The sequence below is a fragment of the Diceros bicornis genome, chromosome 39 (genome assembly GCF_020826845.1).
Source record: "Diceros bicornis minor isolate mBicDic1 chromosome 39, mDicBic1.mat.cur, whole genome shotgun sequence".
NCBI lineage: Eukaryota > Metazoa > Chordata > Mammalia > Perissodactyla > Rhinocerotidae > Diceros > Diceros bicornis.
This window is the reverse complement of record NC_080778.1, coordinates 25,501,656-25,523,340: the sequence shown is the minus strand read 5'-3', so window position 1 is coordinate 25,523,340 and position 21,685 is coordinate 25,501,656. Positions and strand designations below refer to the sequence as shown.

At 38.8% G+C, this 21,685-nt stretch overlaps 1 protein-coding gene across 1 annotated transcript in view; it reads right to left on the bottom strand.

Annotated features, from left to right (window-relative positions):
- Nucleotides 1-19,460, bottom strand: part of ADGB (androglobin) — a 174,620-nt gene extending 155,160 nt beyond the window's left edge. The window contains exon 1 of the mRNA XM_058534238.1: nucleotides 19,387-19,460. Within this exon, the coding sequence (XP_058390221.1) occupies nucleotides 19,387-19,460 (74 nt within the window). The remainder of the gene's footprint in view (nucleotides 1-19,386) is intronic.
- Between the last annotated feature and the right edge of the window lie 2,225 nt (nucleotides 19,461-21,685).

Here is a 21,685-nt window from a genome sequence, read left to right as displayed (position 1 = left end):
AACGAGAAACAATGTAGCAAACTTAAAAGGTCAATGAATATGTTTAGAATTACCAAAAAGAGAAAGGAGAGAAAGGTTCTGCTTTGCAGTGAGAACAGGAAGATACCAAACAAACAAACAAAAAATAATACCAAATGAATAAAGAGACATTGGAAAATTTTAGTAATAAAAAAATGCAGATGTTGAAAGAGTGGACTAAATAAAGTTGGAGAGAGAAGAGGACTAGGGATTTATAAGGTAGAATTTTAAAAATCAAGTGTTTGCATAGATAAAGAGATAGAAAATTTGAAATAGACAAGTGGATAGATTGACAAACTCCAACGTATGCATAATAGAAGTCCCTGGAGGATAAAATTGTCAAAATGGGGGGAGTGGGGGTTGGGAGAATTATTTGAAGATATGACTGCTGAAAACTGTTCAGAAATGATGAAAGACACGTCTTTGGATTGGAAAAAGCTCATCAAGCAATACAAAGGATGAATGGGAAGCCAGGGGAGGGAAATCTGCATCTAGATATATCAAACGTAATTGTAGATTAATGATGAAGACAAGAATCTATCTACGAAAAGAAATGACAAATTACCTGAAAATAAAAAATTGCCCATCAAATTGACAGCAATTATAGATGCCAGGAAGCAGTGAAGTAGTATCTTCAAAGCTGAGGTAAAATAACTGTCAATCGTGAAATCAAGACCCAGTTAAACTCTTATTCAAAAGCGACATAGAAACATTTATCCTAAATTAAATGAAACATTTTAGAAGTGTGAGTTTACCATAACAGATTCTTGCCAAAAAAAAAAAAAAAAAAAATGACGGAAGGAGTTATTTCAGGAAGACAGGAAATGAACCCAGAATGAAAGTGTGGGATACAAGTAGAAATGGTAAACAAACGAGTCAAGAAAACATTATGGTAAAATTCTACGAAGTATTTCCTGCAAACAAATAATGATAACAATAACTTTGTGCTTTTAGAAGTTATCAAAAATAAAAACGATTTACTTTTCCTTTTCCTTCAGAAGGGAATTCTGAAGGACACTAGTGTGCCTGTTTTTTCTTTAGGAGTAATACTGAGTAACTCTAGACTTTGTAGGAAGGTATTTAAAGATAAGTACATATTTTTAAAAATTAAGGACTGTTTTAGTCACTTTGGGCTGCTATAACAAAGTACCATGGACTGGGTGCCTTATAAACAACAGAAATTTAGTTTCTACAGTTCTGGAGGCTACAAGTCCAACATCAGGGTGCCAGCGTGGTCTGGCTCTGGTGAGGGCCCTCTTCTGGGCCGCAGATGGCCAACTTCTCATTGTGTCTCCACATAGAAAGACAGCTAGCTAGCTCTTTGGCCTCTTCTTATAAGGGCACTAATCCCAGTCATGAAGGCTTCACACTTATGACCCCACTGCCTCCCCAAAGTTCTGCCTCCAAACTCCATCACATTGGGATTAGGATTTCAACATATGAATTTATGGGGGAAACAGACATTCAGTCCACTGCGAGGATATTCTAAGAAATAAAATACAAAACTTCCAAACTGAGAGAGAACAGAAAGAATGGACCTGACATCAGGGAAAAACTCTCTGTAAACTGTGCCTTAAATAGAAGGAAATTGGGAATGCAGAATTTTTTAATTAGGACCAAATCAACCAATATGTCTGGAGACTAAAACATTTGAGAAAAACAGTTTCAGAATGAGAAGGAAATCTCACTCAACTAACAGTTCACTTATTTTTAACTAACATTTATTGAACACCTGCTCTGTGACAAGCACCATGCTAGATGATGGAGTTACAGATACACAAATATATATCTCTGCTCTTGAGTTTATTTTGGGATGCAAATAGGTAAACAGACAATTTCAATATAATGTGGTATGTGCAGAGATGGAGGTATTCACAGCTGGTGAAGAGGGGGGCATTGTGCCCATTGTGAGGCAATTAGGAGAAACTTCTACAATAAATAGCATCTGAGCTGTCTTGGAGGATAACTAAAAATTTTCCAGCTTTAAAAGAGAACAGGCATCAGTAGGAAAAGAGAACAGCATAAGATACAGTGCAGAGCCAAGAAACAGCAGCGTGGATGCAGAGAACTGTGAGCTCTTCCGGACCGCATGAGCATATAGTATAAGGCAGGGGGAAATCAGGCTGGAGAGAAACACAAAATAGGCAGGCAGCTCCCCAGCTAGGACTTTGCTGTGGAACTTGAACCTTATTTTCTAGTCAGTGTTGACTTCACCCATTACACAGAGACCCACACGTTATTCTTAAATATGTGTTGTTTAACATTTACCCATAATGGGCCACTGGTTTAAAATAGGAAGATTGAAGAACACTGAGGTTGAAATACAACTTAAAAACGAGCACAGTGAGGGGCCCAGCCCAGTGGTGTAGTGGTTAAGTGCGCGTGCTTGGCTTCTGGCAGTCCGGGGTTCGCAGGTTTGGATCCTGGGCGCGGACAAAGGCACTGCTCATCAAGCAGTGTTGTGGCAGCGACCCACATAAAGCAAAGGAAGATGGGCACAGATGTTAGCCCAGGGCCAATCTTTCTCAGCAAAAAAGAGGAGGATTGGCAACAGATGTTAGCTCAGGGCTCATCTTCCTCACCAAAAAAAAAAGGGCATAATGATAATAATTATGAAAATTTGGTTTGATGTAATCTTCGTCACATCTGGAAATTGCATTCTTTTAATTAAAATTCTTATATAACGATGTCTCTACTACATCAAAAACCAATGTTTAAAGAGATAATATATACTGGCAATTATATCCAACTCGGGGTTTCATTTTTAAGGAAAGATTTCTGTCCACGCTTACAATATATTATTTGTGGATACATATTTGTAAACAATGCTTTAAAATCTCTCATCTTAATATTTAGAAATAAAATGCAAAATTTGAGTGATAAACCTGAGAGATATCACATCCATTTCAGTTGGAATAACAGAGATTGGATTTACCCTCCCATCTGAGACAACCGAAAACCTGTGCAAAACACATAAAATCGGTGTTCAGGACACAGTCATTAAGTGATGAAGGATAGTGACTCCTGAAAGATAGGAAACAAATTAGTTGAGCCCTATAATTGCCTCAGTTTAGGGACCTAAGAGAGTTTTCAGTGCAGAGGCCACAATGCAGGGAGAGGTAACCCAGGCATATCCCAGCAGATTCCTTGAGTAGAGAAGGAAACGAGAGTCTGTGGGAGACCAAGACAAGAGTTTGCAGGTCAGAGTACTGGAGGAGAGAGCTTCGAAGAGAGAGAACTCCTGAGATCTTCAGAGGGTCACCCATTCCATATAAATTTTAGGATGGGTTTTTCCACTCCTGCAAAAAAGTCATTGAGATTTTTATAGGAATTGTATTGAATCTGTAGATTGCTGTGGGTAGTAATGATGTTAAGACATCATTAAATCTTCCAATCCGTGAACATAGGATGTGTTTCCATTTATTTGTCTTTAATTACTTCCAGCAATGTTTTGTAATTTTTATTTTACAAGTCTTTCACCTTCTTGGTTAAGTTAATTCCAAAGTATTTTATTCTTGACGTTATTGTAGCTGGAATTGTTTTTGTAATTTCCTTTCCAGATTGTTCATTGTTTGTGTACAGAAATGCAACTGAATTTTGTGTGTTGACTTTGTATCCTGCTACTTTGATGAATTCATTTATTAGTTCTAACAGTTGTTTTTTGGGTTTTTTTTGGGGGGGAAGATTAGCCCTGAGCTAACATCTGTTGCCCATCTTCCTCTTTTTGCTGAGGAAGACTGGCCCTGGGCTAACATCTGTGCCCATCTTCCTCTACTTTATATGGGATGCCACCACAGCATGGCTTGATAAGCGGTGTGTAGGTCTGCATCCAGGATCCAGACCTGCAAATCCCGGGCTGCCAAAGTGGAGCACGCACACTTAACTGCTACGCCAGTGGGCTGGCTCCAGTTCTAACAGTTTTTAACTTTCTAACTATAAGATCATATCATCTGCAAACAGATAATTTCCCTTCTTTCTTTACAATTTGGATGCCTTTTATTTCTTTTTCTTGCCTAATTGCTCTGGCTAGAACTTCCAGTACTATGTTGAATAGAAATGATGAAAGTGAGCATCTTTGCCTTGTTCCTGATCTTAGAGGAAATGCTTTCAGACTTTCATCATTGAATAGGATGTTTGCTGTGGATTTTTCATACATGGCTTTTTATGCTGAGGCAGTTTCATTCTACTCCTAGTTTGCTGAGTGTTTTTATCATGAAAGAGTGTTGAATTTTGTCAAATGCTTTTTGTGCATCAATTGAGATAATCTATCACGTGGTTTTTTCCTTTATTCTGTTGATGTGTATTACATTGAGTGATTTTTATATGTTGAACCATCCTAGTATTTCAGGAATAAATCCCATTTGGCCATGGTGTATAATTCTTTTGCAATGTTGCTGAATTCAGTTTGCTGGTATTTTGTTGATAATTTTTACAGCAATGGTCATAAGAGATATTCATCTGTACTTTTCTTTTCTTGTAACGTCCTTATCTGGCTTTGGTATCAGGGTAATGCTGGCTTCATAAAATGAGTAGGAAGTGTCTCCTCCTCTTCAATTTTTTTGGAAAAGTTTGAGAAAGATTGGTGTTAGTTCTTCTTTCAATCTTTAGTAGAATTCACCAGTATAGCCATCAAATCCAGAGACTTTCTTTGTTGAAAGATATTTGATTACTGATTCAATTTTCTTACTAGTTATAGGTCTATTCAAATTTTCTATTTCTTCATGACTTAGTCTGGTAGGTTTTGTGTTTCTAGGAATTTGTCACATCATCTAGGTTACCCAGTTTGTTCATAGCACTATTATATTCCTTTTTATTTGTGTAGAATTCGTAGTAGTGTTCCTACTTTCCTTTCTGATTGTAGTACTTTGAGTTTTCTCTCTATTCCTCTTAGTCCGTCTAGCTAAAAGTTTGCCACTTTTGGTTTCATTGATTTTTCTCTATTGTGTTTCTATTCTCTATTTCATTTATCTCTGCTCTAATTTTTATTCTTTCTTTCCTTCTGCGACAATAGGACACATTCTGGCCCTGTGTGAGTCCTTCAATCCTTTTGGGTACTTTTTTCTCTGCTCTGGGGTAGTTTCTCATGCACATGAAATTAAAAAAAAAAAAAAGATGACTGAAATACTTGAAATGAAAACTTAAATGTCTGAGAAAAAATACACAAGAAGTGTATTAATGGTAGATTAGATACTGGAGAAGAGTAATGAACTTGAAGAGAAAGGAACAAAAATGATCCAAAATAAAATATAAAAAAAAAAAGTTGAAAATAAACAGAGCATCAGTAAACTCTGGAACAACTTCAAACAATCTAAGCATTATTGGTGTCATCAAACTACAGACTGGAAATAAAAAAAAATTGAAGAAATTATGGTAAAAAATTTTAAAATTTCAATGCAAACTACAAACCTACAGATTCAACAATTTCAATGAACCCCAAACTCAAGAAACATAAATAAAATCATGCCAAGGTACAACACAAGCAAATTACTCAAAAGTAGTGGTAAAAAGAAAATCTTAAAAGCCAGAGAAAAAAGACACATTACATGCAGAGGAACAAAGAAAAGGAAAACAGCAAATTTCTCCTTAAAAACAATGCAAGTGAATGGGAAACATCTTTAAAGGACTAAAAGAAAAAATATTTGTCAAGCTAGAATTCTACATCTAGTGAAAATATCTTTTAAAAATAAAAATGATATAAACATTTTTTTCCTGACATAAAAAGCTGAAAGTATTCATCAACAGAAAATTTTCACCACAATAAAAAAAATTAAATAAGATCTTTAGGCAGAAAGAAAAATGATACCAGATGGAAACATGGATCTACATAAAGAAATAAAGAAAATCAGAAGTAGTAACTAATGGCTAAATACACAGGTTATTTTATCATTTAACTATCTTAGTAATATAATTAACTGCTCACACAAACTAATGTAGTATAGGGTTTATAACATATAAGAGTCAAATGCACGAAAACAATAGCATAAAGGTGGGAAGTGGATAAGTGTACTATTATAATGTTTTTGTATTAAACATGAACTGGTATAATATCAAAAGAAAGTAGAGTGTGATAAGTTAAAGGTGTGTACTATCAACTGTAAACTGATGACCAAAAGAACAAAACGAGATATAGCTAAAAGCCAACAAAGGAGATAAATAGAAATTTTTAAAAACCACAATTTATCCAAACTATGGCAGAAGAAAGAAAAGGAACACAGAAAAGATAGAACAACAACAACAACAAAACAAATAGCAAGATGATAGATTTAAACCTAACAATATTAGTAATCACATTAAATGTAAATTGTCTAAACACCCCAATTAAAAGGGACTGATTGCTGGATTGGACAAAAAGCAAGATCCAACTGGGGCCGGCCCCATGGCTTAGAGGTTAAGTGCATGCGCTCCATTACTGGTGGCCCGGGTTTGGATCCGGGCGCGCACAGACGCACCACTTCTCCAGCCATGCTGAGGCAGCGTCCCATATACAGCAACTAGAAGGATGTGCAACTATGATGTACAACTATCTACCGGGGGGGGGGGCTTTGGGGAAAAAAAAAAGGAGGAGGATTGGCAATAGATGTTAGCTCAGAGCCGTTCTTCCTCTGCAAAAAGAGGAGGATTAGCATGGATGTTAGCTCAGGGCTGATCTTCCTCACCAAAAAAAAAACAAAAGCAAGATCCAATTATATGCCACCTACAAGAAATCCACTTTGTGTCTTTATAAAGACACAAATAATAAAAGGATGAAAAAATATGTACCATGCTAACATTGATCAGAACAAATATTTCTTCAAAATTAGATTTCAGAACAAAGAATATTACCAGAGATTAAAAAAATGTGATTTCATAATGATAAAAAAGAAAATTCATTGAAAAGTAATGTAATAATCCTAAACATTTGTTAATACATGAAGCAAAAAGAGAACTACAAGAATCAATAGGCAAACTCATAAATATAGTAGCAGAGAGCAGTATTACTTTCAACAATTGATAGAACAAGCTGACCAAAAATCAGCAAGGCTATAGAAGATATAGAATATAGAAGACTATCCATCAAAATTGACTTAATTGACATTTATAGAACACTCCATAACAACAGAATGCACATTCTTTTCAAGAACACAATTAGGGGCCGGCCTGGTGGTGTAGCGGTTATGTTCATGCGTTCTGCTTCTGTGGCCCAAGGTTCGCCAGTTTGGATCCTGGGCATGGACCTACCCACCACTCATCAAGCCATGCTGAGGTGGCGTCCCACACAGAAGAACTAGAAGGACCTACAACTAGGATATACAACTATGTGCTGGGGCTTTGGGGAGAAAAAAAAAAAAAAAAACAGAAAAAGAGGAAGATTGGCAACAGATGTTAGCTCAGGGCCAATCTTCCTCAAAAAAAGAAAATAAAAGAACACGCATTATATTTATCAAGATAGACCGTAATCTGAGACGTAGAATAAGTCTCAATATATTTAAAGGAATTCAAGTCATACAAACTATATTCTCTGATCAATGGAATTACACTAGAAATCATTAACAAAAAAACCTGGAAAATTCCAAGATATTTGGATTCTCAATAAAACATTTATGATTAACCAATGTGTTAAAGAAGAAATGAAAAAAAAGAAGTTAGGATTTGAATTGGATAAAAATGAAAACACAACATATTGAAATTTACAGGATGCCACTAAAGCAATAAAAAGAGGAAAATTTATAGCACAAGATACCTGTATTAGAAAACAATGTACTCAGTTTCCACCTTAAGAAAGTAGAAAAAAAGAGTAAGTTATAGCCAAAGTAAAGTAAAGAGATAATAAATATTAGAGCAGATCAATAGACATAGAAAACAGAAAAATAATAGAGAAAAGTCAATGAATCCAAAATCCACTTCTTTGAGAAAATCATCAAAATTGATCAAACTCTAGGGGCCGTCCCAGTGGCGCAAGAGGTTAAGTGCGCGTGCTCCGCTGCGGCGGCCCGGGGTTCACTGGTTCAGATCCTGGGCACACACTGATGCACCACTTGTTAAGCCATGCTGTGGCGGTGTCCCATATAAAGTAGAGGAAGATGGGCATGGATGTTAGCCAAGGGTCAGTCTTCTTCAGCAAAAAAAAAGGAAGATTGGCATTGGATGGTAGCTCAGGGTTGGTCTTCCTCACACACACAAAAAAAAATTGATCAAATTCTAGTTAGATTGGTCTGGAATATAAGAGAGAAGACACAAACCACCAATATCAAAAATCAAAGAGAAGACATGCCTACTGATCCTATAGACATTAAAGGATAATAAGGAAATATTACAAACAACTCTATGTCCTTATATTCGATAACTTAGATGAAATGGATCAATTCTTTGAAGGATACAAACTAAGAATACTCACTAAAGAAGAGAGAAATTGGATTAGAGGTATTGAATATTCCTGTATATATTAAAGAAAGTGAATTTATCATTAAAAACCTTCCCACAAAGAAAACTCCAGACCCAAATGGCTTCACTGGTGAAGTCTACTAAATATTTAAGGAAACAATAATGCTAATTCTACACCACCTGCTGGCAACAACATGGATGAATATCAAAATAATTATGATGAGTGAAAGAAGACATACAGAAGGTATACATAGTTTATGATTGCACTTATATAAAACTCTACAAAATGCAAACTAATCTATAGTGACGGAAAACACTAGAACAGTGGTTGCTTGGGGACTGGGGTCAGGGAGGGATAGGAGGAAGGGATCACCAAGGGATCGAGCAGACTTTTTTGAATGGTAGATCTGATCATTATCTTGATCATGTTGACGTTTTCGTGTGTGTAGATGTGCATCAAAACCTATCAAAATGCATCCTTTAAATATGTGCAATTTACGGTATGACAAATTTACATCAACAAAACCGTTTTTAAAAAAGAAAAGAAGCCTGGCGATGTTAAAATGCAAATTAAAGAAATTCCAAACATCACTTTGTGATAGCAATAGTATCTGTTCCTAGAGTCAAAATACATAGTTGAATTAAATCTACATTCTATGATGTATTTGATTACCAAGTCATACGCAATAAAACATGTTTTGTTTACATATTTTGTCTTTCATGTATACCTATTCCTGGTAAATTAAACACCCTGTACAATTTGGAATTGGGAAAAAGTCAAAATTATCTTTAGATATAAAGAAAGTAATCCATAATTGTATTTAAATATACTTTATAATCCAATCATTTATTTATTTATTTATTTGAGGAAGTTTGGCCCTGAGCTAACATCTGTTGCCCATCTTCCTCCTTTTTTCTTTTTTTTCCCTCCTCAAAGCCCCAGTAGATAGTTTTATGTCATAGTTGTACATCCTTCTAGTTATGTATGATAGTTTTATGTACATAGTTGTACATCCTTCTAGTCAGCTATGTGGAATGCTGCCTCAGCATGGCTTGATGAGCAGTGAGTAGGTCTGCACCCAGGATTCGAACTGGCGAACCCCAGGCAGCCGAAGTGGAGTGTGTGAACTTAACCGCTGCGCCACCGGGCTGGCCCCTACAATCCAATTATTAACAAAACACTAATTAAATAACTTTCTTTTTTTTTTTTTTGCTGAGGAAGATTCACCCTGAGCTAACATCCGCTGCCAATCTTCCTCTTTTTGTATGTGACCCGCCACCACAGCATGCCCACTGACAGACAAGTGGTGTAGGTCTGCACCTGGGAACCAAACCCAGGCCACCAAAGCAGAATGCGCCAAACTTAACCACTAGGCCACCAGGGCTGGCCCTTAAATAATTTTTTAAAACTTAAAATACTCATTAATCACATACTTTGCAAAGATGACAAAATGATTTTTAAAAAATTCTTGAATCAATTAACAAGATCATATAATAAAAAAAAGTATAAGAGTTGAAAACCTTCAAAGAAAACTTTAGCTGGTATGACGTCATTAGAGACTTTTAGCCAAAAAAAAAAAAAGGAGCAGAATATGATTTACACACACACTCCTATATGTGCTTTAATTAGATTATTTTCACTGTAGGTAGAAAAACTTCAATAAAATGAGGGTGTGGAATTTTGCCATTGTTTTCTTCAAGCATGCTGTTCAGAGGAAGGACATGATTTTATTCATAGTGGGAGGCAGTTTACTTATGCACTGTGCAATCAGCATGCCTTCTTAGGCACAGTAGTGTCAGCTGAAACCCTGAAGGAATTAGGGTAGGAATAGAATCACACAATTGACTTAATTTGGATTGGGGGCATTCTGAGCCACACTCTTCAGAAACATCAAATATGTAAGGAAATAAATTGCAATCTTAAAAAAAAATTTAAATTGAAAATGGTTAAAGCCAGGTTGTTATGCTGACTTTTTGTTCTCTTGGTTTTATTAAAATTATTTAATTGGGCACTTAATTTTAACAGATCAACATTTATCTATTTTCTCCCTACATTGTGCTTGGGTGAATATACAGGCCAGTAAGACTCAGTTCCTATTTCCAAATAACTTAAGATGAGTGAGAATAAACACACACGATAACAGAAATGCACAGGCCAAAGGGAAAGGGTTACAATAAAGTGCTTTATCAGCACAGAAAAGGGGGAAATGGCTTCCAACTTCCAAATCAATGATGGCTTCAGGGAAAAGCAGGTCTTAAGATATGGATAGAAGTGGGGGTAGGGGGAAAGCAGCCATAACAGAGCAAAGAGGATGCCACGTTAGTATTTGGTTGATACAGAGACTAGGAGGGAGCTCAAGTTGGCCCTGACGGCTGGCTAGCTCACTTTCTCTCAATTTCTGTCTCTCTTGCTGCCTCCTTCCTGCTTTCTTTTTTTTTTTCCTTCAAAGCAGGAACATCCTACCAGTGGGATGGTGTGCTCAGAAAATTACTAACAGTATTACATATGAAGTGAATTGGATAAGAAAAACCCTCGACTGAAGGCAAGGAAATTAGACTGTTTTCTCAGTGGTTTTACTTAGAGTTAATAAAGGCCCAACCTAGAGGATGGCAGGGAAGAAAATGAATGCTGAGCCAGGGTAGAGAAGCGATTTGAAGGGAAAATTCAAAGAACGTGGAAACCAAGTGGATGAGATGGCAAAGGGGAGGGGAAGGTCCAAGATGACTGAAGCTTGGAGTACAGGTGTCAGGGAAGACGGTACGAAGAGTCTCTAAAATGAACAACACAGGACGGATATACATTTGGGAGAGAAAAGGATGACCTCCATTTTGGACATATTTAACTTGGAGTAGGAGACCACGTCCACGTGGGTTTGTGCACTTGTACTTGAGCTCAATTACACGATAAGGACCACAGATGCTAGTTTAGTCATCTTTAATCAGGAATGGTTGTTTTAGATGAACAAAAGGTTGAGAAGAGAGGCAGGAAGGAGAGGTACAGAAGAGCAATGCAGAATGACTTGATTTGGGAGGTAGGAGAAGAAAAACAAGGCAGGGGCAGGGCAGAGAAGAAAGAGAACTCCAGGAAAGCACAAGGGGGGTGAGATTTAGCTGGAGTGGCACATGGTCCCCTGTAGGCAGCTGAACCCTCTTGAGAGACAGGAGGAATGGAGAGAGCAGAATAAGGGGCAGTTGCTTCTGCTGGTCCCAAGACAAGGTACACAGGCCACTGGGAGCTCGAGCTTCTGTCATTTCCCAGGACCTGACACTTTCCGGTAGCAAAGCTGATATTTATAAAGAGCAAGCACAAAATATGGTCTGCAAATACATGGAGAGTGTGTATAATGACTTTAACCCTAATCCACGAGAGAAACAACAGCTCTGCAGGACCCACAGGCTAGTACATGCACACGTTCCAATTTACTTTTTTTTTTTACACACAGCTCCAACTATTTTCACCATAACCTCATTCTTTGTCTACAGTGCAAACCAGTCCTCAATTCCTCCTAGACTTTGACCCAAGGTGGAGCAAACGTGTGGCGTTGTCTCCAATTTCTAATTAATTCCTTAGAATAGTATGTGGAAAGGGCCCTGTTGGCAGTGTGTGCAGGACAGCCTTCACCTTTGACCTCGACCTTACCCGGTTACACTCTCACTGTGTTTCTGGCTCATACCTGGGGCAAAAGCAAGCAGAACAGTCCACAGTTCTTCCTGCTTCCTCTCCTTTTGCCTGTGTATCCACAAGGCTTGATGACCTGTAGCCTTTTTCATTAATTTATAACAAACCCAGATACATTTCCTCCTCTCGGATTCAATGCATAGCTCCCCTCCTAAGCAGTGCTACTCAGAAACAACAGCTGGAGAGAGTCTGAAGATGAAGAGAACTGAGACACTCTGAGTTTACCCCAGTCTCCAGTGTCGGAGAGTCTCGCTGGAGGCTGAGGATGGAAGCCACGTACTCCGGACTGAAGATTGAGAGGTGAAGAAATGGGGGCAGAAAGGGCACATTCACATTTCGAGAACTTTAACTGAAGCAATATATGTAATTCTGATGTTCGTCAGGTCAGACAGAGGGAATAAAAATAATTACAAAATATTTGGACTATGACATTCATTTTGACACCAGCAAAAAAAAAAAAAAAAACAAATATTTGTTTACTTCAGAAATCTACCATATGTTAATTCAGCCATACAAGTTAGCATGGCTATAGCCTCAGAACCTGGAATTAATTAGCCTGGATCTACTCTGGGAAGGAATGTTCATAAAATCTCAGAGCACCTACTCAGATGCTTCTTATGACAACATACGCATACCTTCTTTGTCAAGGGTGAAAGCGAAAAAGGTTAGTAATATTTCTATCCAATCTTTCACATTATACAGACTATATACACAAATCATATCAAAAGTATATATATATATATATATACACACATATTTTGGGGGGGGAGGAAGATTGGCCCTGAGCTAACATCCGATGCCAATCCTCCTCTTTTTGCTGAGGAAAACTGGCCCTGAGCTAACATCCGTGCCCATCTTCCTCTACTTTATATGGGACGCCGCCACAGCATGGCTTGACAAGCGGTGCGCCAGTGTGCACCAGGGATCCGAACCTGTGAGAACCTTGGGCCACCGAAGCGGAGCGTGTGCACTCAACTGCTTGCGCCACAGGGCTGCCCCTCAAAAGTATATTTTTAATCTGTCTTGGATACAGTTTTTACTCATTTTATCTCACATTAAGTAGCTAATCATTTCATAGATCATTTAATCCCTTAATTTAAATAATCTGTGACCTGGAAATGTTAAAGTCGTATTAAAGTCAGTTAAAATATTTTTAAATAATCACTTTTGATTGAGGCAACATGAGTTTGCTCATCTAGAAGCATTAGCAATGATGCTTTTAGTTTCGCAGTATAAATTTGTTTATGTTTTTCAGGTAACCACGAAGTACAAACTCCATGAGTTTGTGAATTTAAATCTTTTCAATCTAACTTCTCCTCCTCCTCTAATATTGCTGTAGAGTAAACTTGAAACCATTTCTCCTCCACAACTAAGCAAACTAAAAATTAATTGACAACAAAAAGGTTTCACAGCCAGAGATGATTCTTAAATCATGTCAAATTTTAATGAATTGTTAAATGCTCAGATTAAGATTATTTTAAAGGGAGAACTGATGGCAGACCCCACTAGGACTAAAAGGTACTTCTATCCACATTAAGCAGGGCTTTTGGCTGAGATTTTTATAGTTAAAAATAAGCAACAGACATTTCCATAACCCCCTAATCTGTGCAGAGCGTTGCCCTGCGTTCTGGGGACAACTGACAGGGCCTCTTCCCTCTGGGCTCTCATAGTCTCTCTCTTTGGTTCTGAGTCAGAGGGTTTTATGGCTAAGCTGCCACACCAGGTTTCCAGTTCAACTCAATTAAATTACACACACATTTATTAAACACACATTGTGCCAGGCCCTGAAGACAACGCAAAAATAAATAAGGCAAGGCATTCAGAAACTTGTCGTCAAATGTTATTTACATGGTCTTCCTTCTCCTTGTAGCCACGGTGGCTTCACCATCTGGACATCATCAGCAAATATTACCACTGCAACAGAGGATCCGAAACTTGGCTTTTGTCATCTCTGACCACAATCACAATACAGATCTACTCTGCACCCACTCACCCCACCTTAAAAATGTTCCTCACTCTCTTGGAGAGTTCCCAGAATCAGGCATATCCCCATTATCTCAGACCACCACCCACTTCTTGCTACCCTGATTCTTAATCCACTATGAATTCCATGCAGACAATTGTTGAATTATTCCTCATAATTCACCATTTTGACGTTTAAAACCATCTGTGGTTCCCCACTACATATAGTTCAAATTCCTTCATCTGTCCCTCTCATTCTGCTGCATACTCACCTTTGATGCTTTACGTGCCAGAACATCCTACACAGACCCTCTACCCCAGCCAACCTGGATGACTTTCTGTGCCCCAAACATTCCCATTGCCTGCACTAACCATCTTGCTAACCTGTGCCCTTTGGAATTGGAGAGTGGCTGTTAGAGGGAGGTGATGAAAGACCAGCTTCAACTGGCAATGATCTTCCTCTGCTCTAACTCATACTGCCCTCATTTTAGGAATATCACAATTTCTCTAATCTAACCCCAAGCCAATGCATGGTTCCTCCTATTATTATCCCACAAGTTGCCCCTGACAAATTTGGCATGACCATTTATTTCCTAGTTACTTCTGTTTGAATCTTAGTTTTTTCCCCCCAGCTTGCAAATCCCTGGGCAGAAGGTACCATGTTTCATAATTCCGTATCCTCCTAGGCCTACCAGTGACTTGGACATGAGAAGTGCTCACTAAAAAGTTCAGAAATGAACAAAAAGAATAGGCTGTCCTCTAGACAAGTTTCTGTCCCCAGACCTCACCTTTTAACTGGTGAGTGCTTATGACCTTGTTGAGGTTCACAGAGGTCGCCTGGGGAGATCGCAAAGCCCATTGTGAACCCTGGGTTGTTTTCCTTCCTGCTCTTCGTACGTGTCTTTCTAGGTGGAGCTGTTAGGACCAGACCTGGAGCTATAAGAGACAACTCCCTACTGTGTCTTGCTCTCTCTCTTTTTTTTTTCCTGATCTCTCGAGGAAGAGGAACATATTATCTGCCAATCACTATCTCATGGTTTCATTGAAGCAGCTCTCTCGGACCTCAGATAACTAAAAACTCACTTAATTTAATCCTCAGTAAGATATCCATTCTTCTATTTTATGTTTCTTTCATAGTACTGATCATAATTCGACTTTTGTAATAGTCCTGTTTTCAAATTTTTGTATAGACAAATATGTTGATTGTTTTTTGAGAATTCTATGAAATTTAGATGTGCTTTTCAGTAAGTAAAGATAGATTAACTTGAGAGTTATGAAATATATTTCATTCTGTTTTGGAAAGAGGTATAATGATATTTCATCACCATTAAGAATCTGGAAGGTTGCATAATTCTTGTTATTTTAACAACTTCTCTGTTTGTTTGATCCTGGTTTGAATACGCTATTGGAAGTGGAACAAAATCTTGTGACTATAAACACCAAATTAACTATAAACTCCCCATCTCAAACTGCCCATTAAAGTTCCAAATATTTTGGCATTTAAAGTGTAAGCATTAATACTTCTAATGACTATTAACACGTAAATTGCATGCCTTCTTTTACCTCTTTTGAGTTATCCATGATCTACACAAAGACTTATATTTAGTACTTCCAAGAAGATCAAATTTATGTCTTGGTATCACTATAAATCCTTCCAGTGGCATCTAACTAGTGAAATGACCTTTGCAGTGCCTATTCGTTTTCAAATTGATTAATTTAGGTTGGTTTATAATTTCTAATTATCATTAGGTACTGATAATGAGAGTTATACTTTGTGACAGTTATGACAATAAAAAATATTGTTCCCAAAGATAAAATTTTGAAAAGATAAATTGAATTAGAAAAATAAATTAAATCAAAGTTTTAAACATTTAACTATAACAAAACTCCCTCACTTTAATTATGGACCTAGTGGAGTTAAAAAAAGTCTTATAAAGTCATGGAAGGTTGGAGCTAGAGAAAAAAATAAATCAGAGAAGGGAGGACAGGGTGTGTTGGATTGGGAGCAATTTTAATTAGATGGCCCTTCATTTAGAGAAGAGAAAATTGCATGTGAGAATAGAAAAATATGTCCAATGTCACAAAAAATTGTGCCAGAGTGAGCCCTATAAAGGAGATTTCATTCTTCCTGATTCAGAGAAATAGAGAATCAATAAAATAGATATAGGTTAGTCACCTGGCATAATTTTTCTGGGTGACTCAAAGTCATATTTACTTATGAATTTGGTCACAGCTGGTCGTAGATGATTCTGCTTTCTCAGCTGTTAACATTTCAGTTGTTGAACTTTGCCAACAGCAGATCAGATCAGAAAGGGAGGGAGAACTGGGCATCAATCAAATTCAGAAGGAGGGAAAACCAAGCTAGGTAACTAAACCAGCAACTCATTTAATAAACAAATAGCAAATGCTCATTGTGTGCCAGCCTCCAGGCTAGGCAAAAGCCAGACATGGTCCTTGTCCCCAATCTGACACGTAATTTTAGGGAATAAAAGAGATATGCTACAGATGGCAGCTCTAGGAGGATAAGATTTTGTGAGATGGTCATTTTCAAGGCTCTGAAAACTTTTTCTTTCGTTTCCGTATCCAGAACCATGTGAGAGTTGGTTACATTTATTGGCTGTGTAACCACAAGGTGTGGTAAAATGACATATAAAAACTTACTCTAAATGTCCCCAGTGTACTTCAAATGATAATTATGCTGGAGCCTTGCTAAGACTTTGATCCCTACGCCCCATGCTGGGTGACACCTTATTTGTCTTTGACTATGACTTTGCCTGGTCACAGATAAAATTTGTTTATCGATGTTTATCTATGATTAGTTCTTCATATGATTATCTATGATTAGTTCTTCAGTAAAATTTAGAGGATAGACTTGATTCATAATGAAATTCACATCCTATCGTATAATGCTACAGCAAAATCTAATGATCTGATGTTCAACACTCGATAGTTTATAGTGAAGCCTAGATTTTGTATAACTATTTGCATCTTCTATTTTCATAAATACACACATACATTTTTATTGATAAAATTCAACTCAGATATTTTCTAGAAAAAATAAACATGTTAGAAGTAACATTATCATCTCAAAAAGAAACGGGACGTGCCAGCAAGGAAAGAGTTAGCATCTTACCAGCAGGGACCTTATCTCTATCCTGTGATACAACCATCACAAGACCAGGCCATCTACTGTGTTTTATGGTATCCGGTTTGATCACTGTCTTTACGGGAGTTAACAATCTTATCTCTTTCAGGATATAAATTCTTTAAAGTCAAAGATTTTCCCCATGCTTGAGAGTCGTGAGCCTTCAACGTGCATGAATTATAACCATCATCAACTAAGGTTTTTTGTTGTTGTTGTTGTTGTTATTCAAAAAAAATGTTTGCCACATAGGGACAGAGATTGGACTGGTGGTTACCAGAGGGGAAGGGGGGAGGGAGAAGGGCAAAAGGGGTGATTAGGCACATGTGTGTGGTGATGGATTGTAGTTAGTATTTGGGTGGTGAACATGATGTAATGTATGCAGAAATAGAAGTATAATGATGTACACCTGAAATTTATACAATGTTATAAACCAATGTTACCACACACACAAAAAAATGTTTGCAACCCTGTTATAATCTCTTATTTAATCACTGTCATTCGTTCATTAAGTAAACATTTTTGAGCGTCTGCTATATGACCGAGGAATCACTCTAGGTACTAAGAATTCAACAGTGTATGAAACAGACAGAAAAATCCCTGCCTTCATGGAACTTACAGTCTATTAGGAAGACATATTAATAAACATAAATTTTTTAAAGTGAAATATATAGTATGTTAAACAAACAAAAAATTTAATGAAGAAAAATAAAGCACCGTAAAAAAACAAAGAGTGTTTTGGTTTTGGCAGAAAAGCGGGGGCTGCAATTTTAAACCAGCTGACCAAAGACACTGACATGAGAAAGTGGCATTTAGGTAAAGACCTAAAGAAGCAGGGAGAAAACCATATGGAAATCAGGGGGAAGAGCTTTCCAGCAGAGGAAACGGCAAGTGCAAAGGCCCTGAGGTAGGAACAAGCCTGGGGTTTTCCAGGGAGCAGAGAAGAGGCTAGTATGTGAACAAAAGGGAGGTAAAGTCAGAAAAGTAATAAGGGCCTGATCCTGTAGGGCCTTGTAGCTCTTGGACCTGTAAGAATGGAAACCATTAGAAAACGTTGAAATGACCTCGCTTACATTGGTACACAGCAGAAGAGCGATCCTGTTAAAATCACTTATGTATGTAATATAGTATCTGAAATTTAAGTGAATAAAATGAATGGATTATTTGCCAGGTTGCTGGAAGCCTGCTCATGAGAGAGGACAGAACTAGGAACTAGAGATCCACAGACATAGGAATGAGTGAGGGAGAGGAGTTCACAGAGGGAAAGAGTATAAATACTAGGGGTCAGTACACAGAAGTCCAATATGAGATTCTTCAGGCAAGGAAGGACATGACGAAGTAGGCCTCCAAAATGTAAGAATCCAATTAAAAAGAATTTACTGCCCACACCCCACAGGCATAGCGAGAAGAACATGAATGATCCCACCGAGGAAGGTTTGGCAGCTGGCACTTTCTCAGAGTGGAACAAATTTTAGAAATTTTATAAGTTCAAACAATAGCCCAAAGTCTGTGCTATTATACACAATAATATAATAATAATAATACATTATACTATTTCTAGAGAAAAAAAAAAGACCAAAGAAAAAAAAAATGAGGTACATACACAGACACAACAAACAGCATCTCAGGACAGAGAGGCATTATACAGATGCCGGGAGCTAGCGTCTGTATACTTTCTCGGAGGAAACATTAGTAACATGGACTGAATATTTATATAGTTTTAACTTTTAAAAACCATTTTGTGTCTTATATCATCTGATTAAAGGTCTTTAGTTGCTGGGCTGGGGCAGATACAAACTAGGGAATCAGCTTTGAGGTGAAAGTTTCTCTCTCTCTCTCTCTCTCTCTGTTGTTTTTGGCGCCAGGAAGATGAGGCCCTAACTGGAAGTCCTTTGAGCTGCGCCTCCTTTGTAAGGAAGCTGTAATCTTTCTGAGTGCCTGGGTGGAGCGTGAAGGAGGGGAGAAGGGGAAGGGTGGGAGATTCACGGATGGGAGCCAGCTGAGGCAGGAACACCAGGGGCTCGGGGAAGGAGGTGGGTGGAGGCGAGCATAGGGGACGAATGGGGGCAAGAATCTCCCGGATCTGGGTTCCCGCGGAAGATGGAGAAGCTGCGAGGAGGCCGGCTGAACTCCTGCCCTGGCAGAGTTTGCTACAGGGGAGCGGGAAGGCCAAGGGGTTAGGCCAGGGGTGGGATGGTGGGATGGACAGACAGAGGTCCCTTACTCCTTAGATTTATCCGATCCGTGCGCCGAGTTGATACGATGCACCTCTTTCTTTTTGGTTTGTTTGGAGGTCATGGCCCAGGCAGGGGCTGAGCTGGGAGCGAGGAGCCGGCTCCGCGTCTGCGGTTGCCAGGCGACGGCGCCGCGCGTCCTGAGGAAGGGGCGGGGCGGGGCTCCCGGGGGCGGGGCTGAGGCCGGGGCGGGGCTCCCGAGGGGCGGGGCTGAGGCCGGGGCGGGGCTCCCGAGGGGCGGGGCTGAGGCCGGGGGCGGGGCTCCCGATGGGGCGGGGCTGAGGCCGGGGGCGGGGACGCGAGGGCGGGGCTCAGCTCTCCAAGTCCAGGTGGAATCCCAGAGGTTGCTGTCTGGGGAGGAATCAGGGCTTCCCGGGCCTGGACTCGACAGTAGGATTGATGGGCAGTTATGACAAATTGGAGTTCTTCTACCAGGCCTCCTCTGCCTGGCTTTGCCGTTCGGAACCACAGACACATATCGACTCTGTCGTGGATTTTCAACCATTTGAAGATGGAGTGATGCGAGGTCCCCTCTCCCCAGGTCTTCTCTCCGCGGAACAAGTTCGTTCAGTAATAACTAAGGAGACATTATGGACACACTGAATTTGCCAATGGCTTGAAAAGTGCGGGTCCAGAAATGCATACAGTGAGTTCAAGGGGATGCCTGCAGGGAAGGCAAGATGTGACACCCTTAGTCGTTTAAGGTTCGATGATGTCTGTGATTAAACAAGTCAGGTGTCTCAGTCGTTCATATGAAAGAATAAATTCAAGTCATGGAAGCGAGTGGTCCTTGATACACTCACTTGAAAAGGCAGTGGAGCCAGATGACTCATGTCCAAGCAAACCAAGACCTATTAAGGCTCCAGCCTAATGCTCAGCTAATCCGTGGTGGTGTTGATTAGTTACTTTGGCTTCAGCAAGTTCTTCCTTTTGAGCCTCAGTTTACCCATCTGTAAACAGGAGAGACTAATACCTAACTCACAATTCTGTTTTGAGGATAAATAAGATGTAAAATATTTAGCATACGATGAAAGCACAGAAGATAGGAACCTCTATTTCAGAGATGACAGCTCAAATGCCTTCAAGGAGCAGAGAGATAACATGAATGAATGAAGCTGAGAAACTCTTAGGCTGGAAAAACTTGAAAATTCATTAAAACAAAACAAAATAGTATACTGGCCCAATACAACCTCACTTCAGAGAGATTGGACCATGCACAGGCCTGAGGTTTAGTTGGCTTCTCCCATGAGCCTAGAAATAATTAACAATTGTTAAATAAAGCAATCCCCTCTGCTCTTGGGACCGGGCACTGCTCAGAGGCCCAGCTGTACAGGAGAGAAGCAGCTTTCTGCAAAGGAAATCTTGCAACTGCTTTGACAAATGAATGCCAAGCCCTCTCCACTCAGCATAGTCTTTGCTTTGTCAGACTATCCCAATCTTATTATTATTGGGTGTTACATAGATGACAGACAGAAACTTCATTGTATTTCTATATGCAAGATAACTTAAAAGTCAGTGTTAATGTTATGACTGAGGAAACACCCTACAACCATCTCTTATATATGTGAAGACAATGAAGACATCTTGAGGGCTCTGCCTCATTTATTCCAGGATTGAAATTCCCAGAGAAGTCTCCTGAATGAAAATAGAGGGCCAAACTTCAAGAAAATATTATTCAATGCCAAATCTTACCAGAATAATCCAATGCATAGCCGTAAGCATATAGAAAGACTATTGGGTAAAAATAGCACAATTTTAAGCAACCAGCCCATGGCAGGTAAGCTTCACCTTGATCCAGGGCTATCCCTGAAGCCATTGTTAATGGTTGCAAGATGGCAAGAGCATTAGAGAAGAAAAGCCTTAGAAATCAAATGATCTACGGCCCAACCATATTTTACAGATGAAGAATCCCAGATCAAGAGAGTGTCTTGCCAGAAGTTGCATGGCCACTTAGTGGTGGAATTTGGACCACACGCATTGAAGGGAGGAGCATCAGTTTAAGTCCAACATCTCACTGCTCCACTCAGAGACTGCTTTCTCATCTACTAAAGTAGGATAAAAATAAGGGGATTGACATCAGAATACAATGAGATAATAAAAAGTTTTTTGAGAAGTATAAAGTGCTTATTAATTTCTAATCCAATGTTCTTTCTCCTTTATTATGTTATGTATGCATCATGCATACATGGAACTTATCTTCTTTCTGGACTTAAACTCTTGTCAGACCATGATTCTAAGAGGCAAATGTGTTCCTCTATAAACCATAAGATGGTATTTGTATGTGCCAGT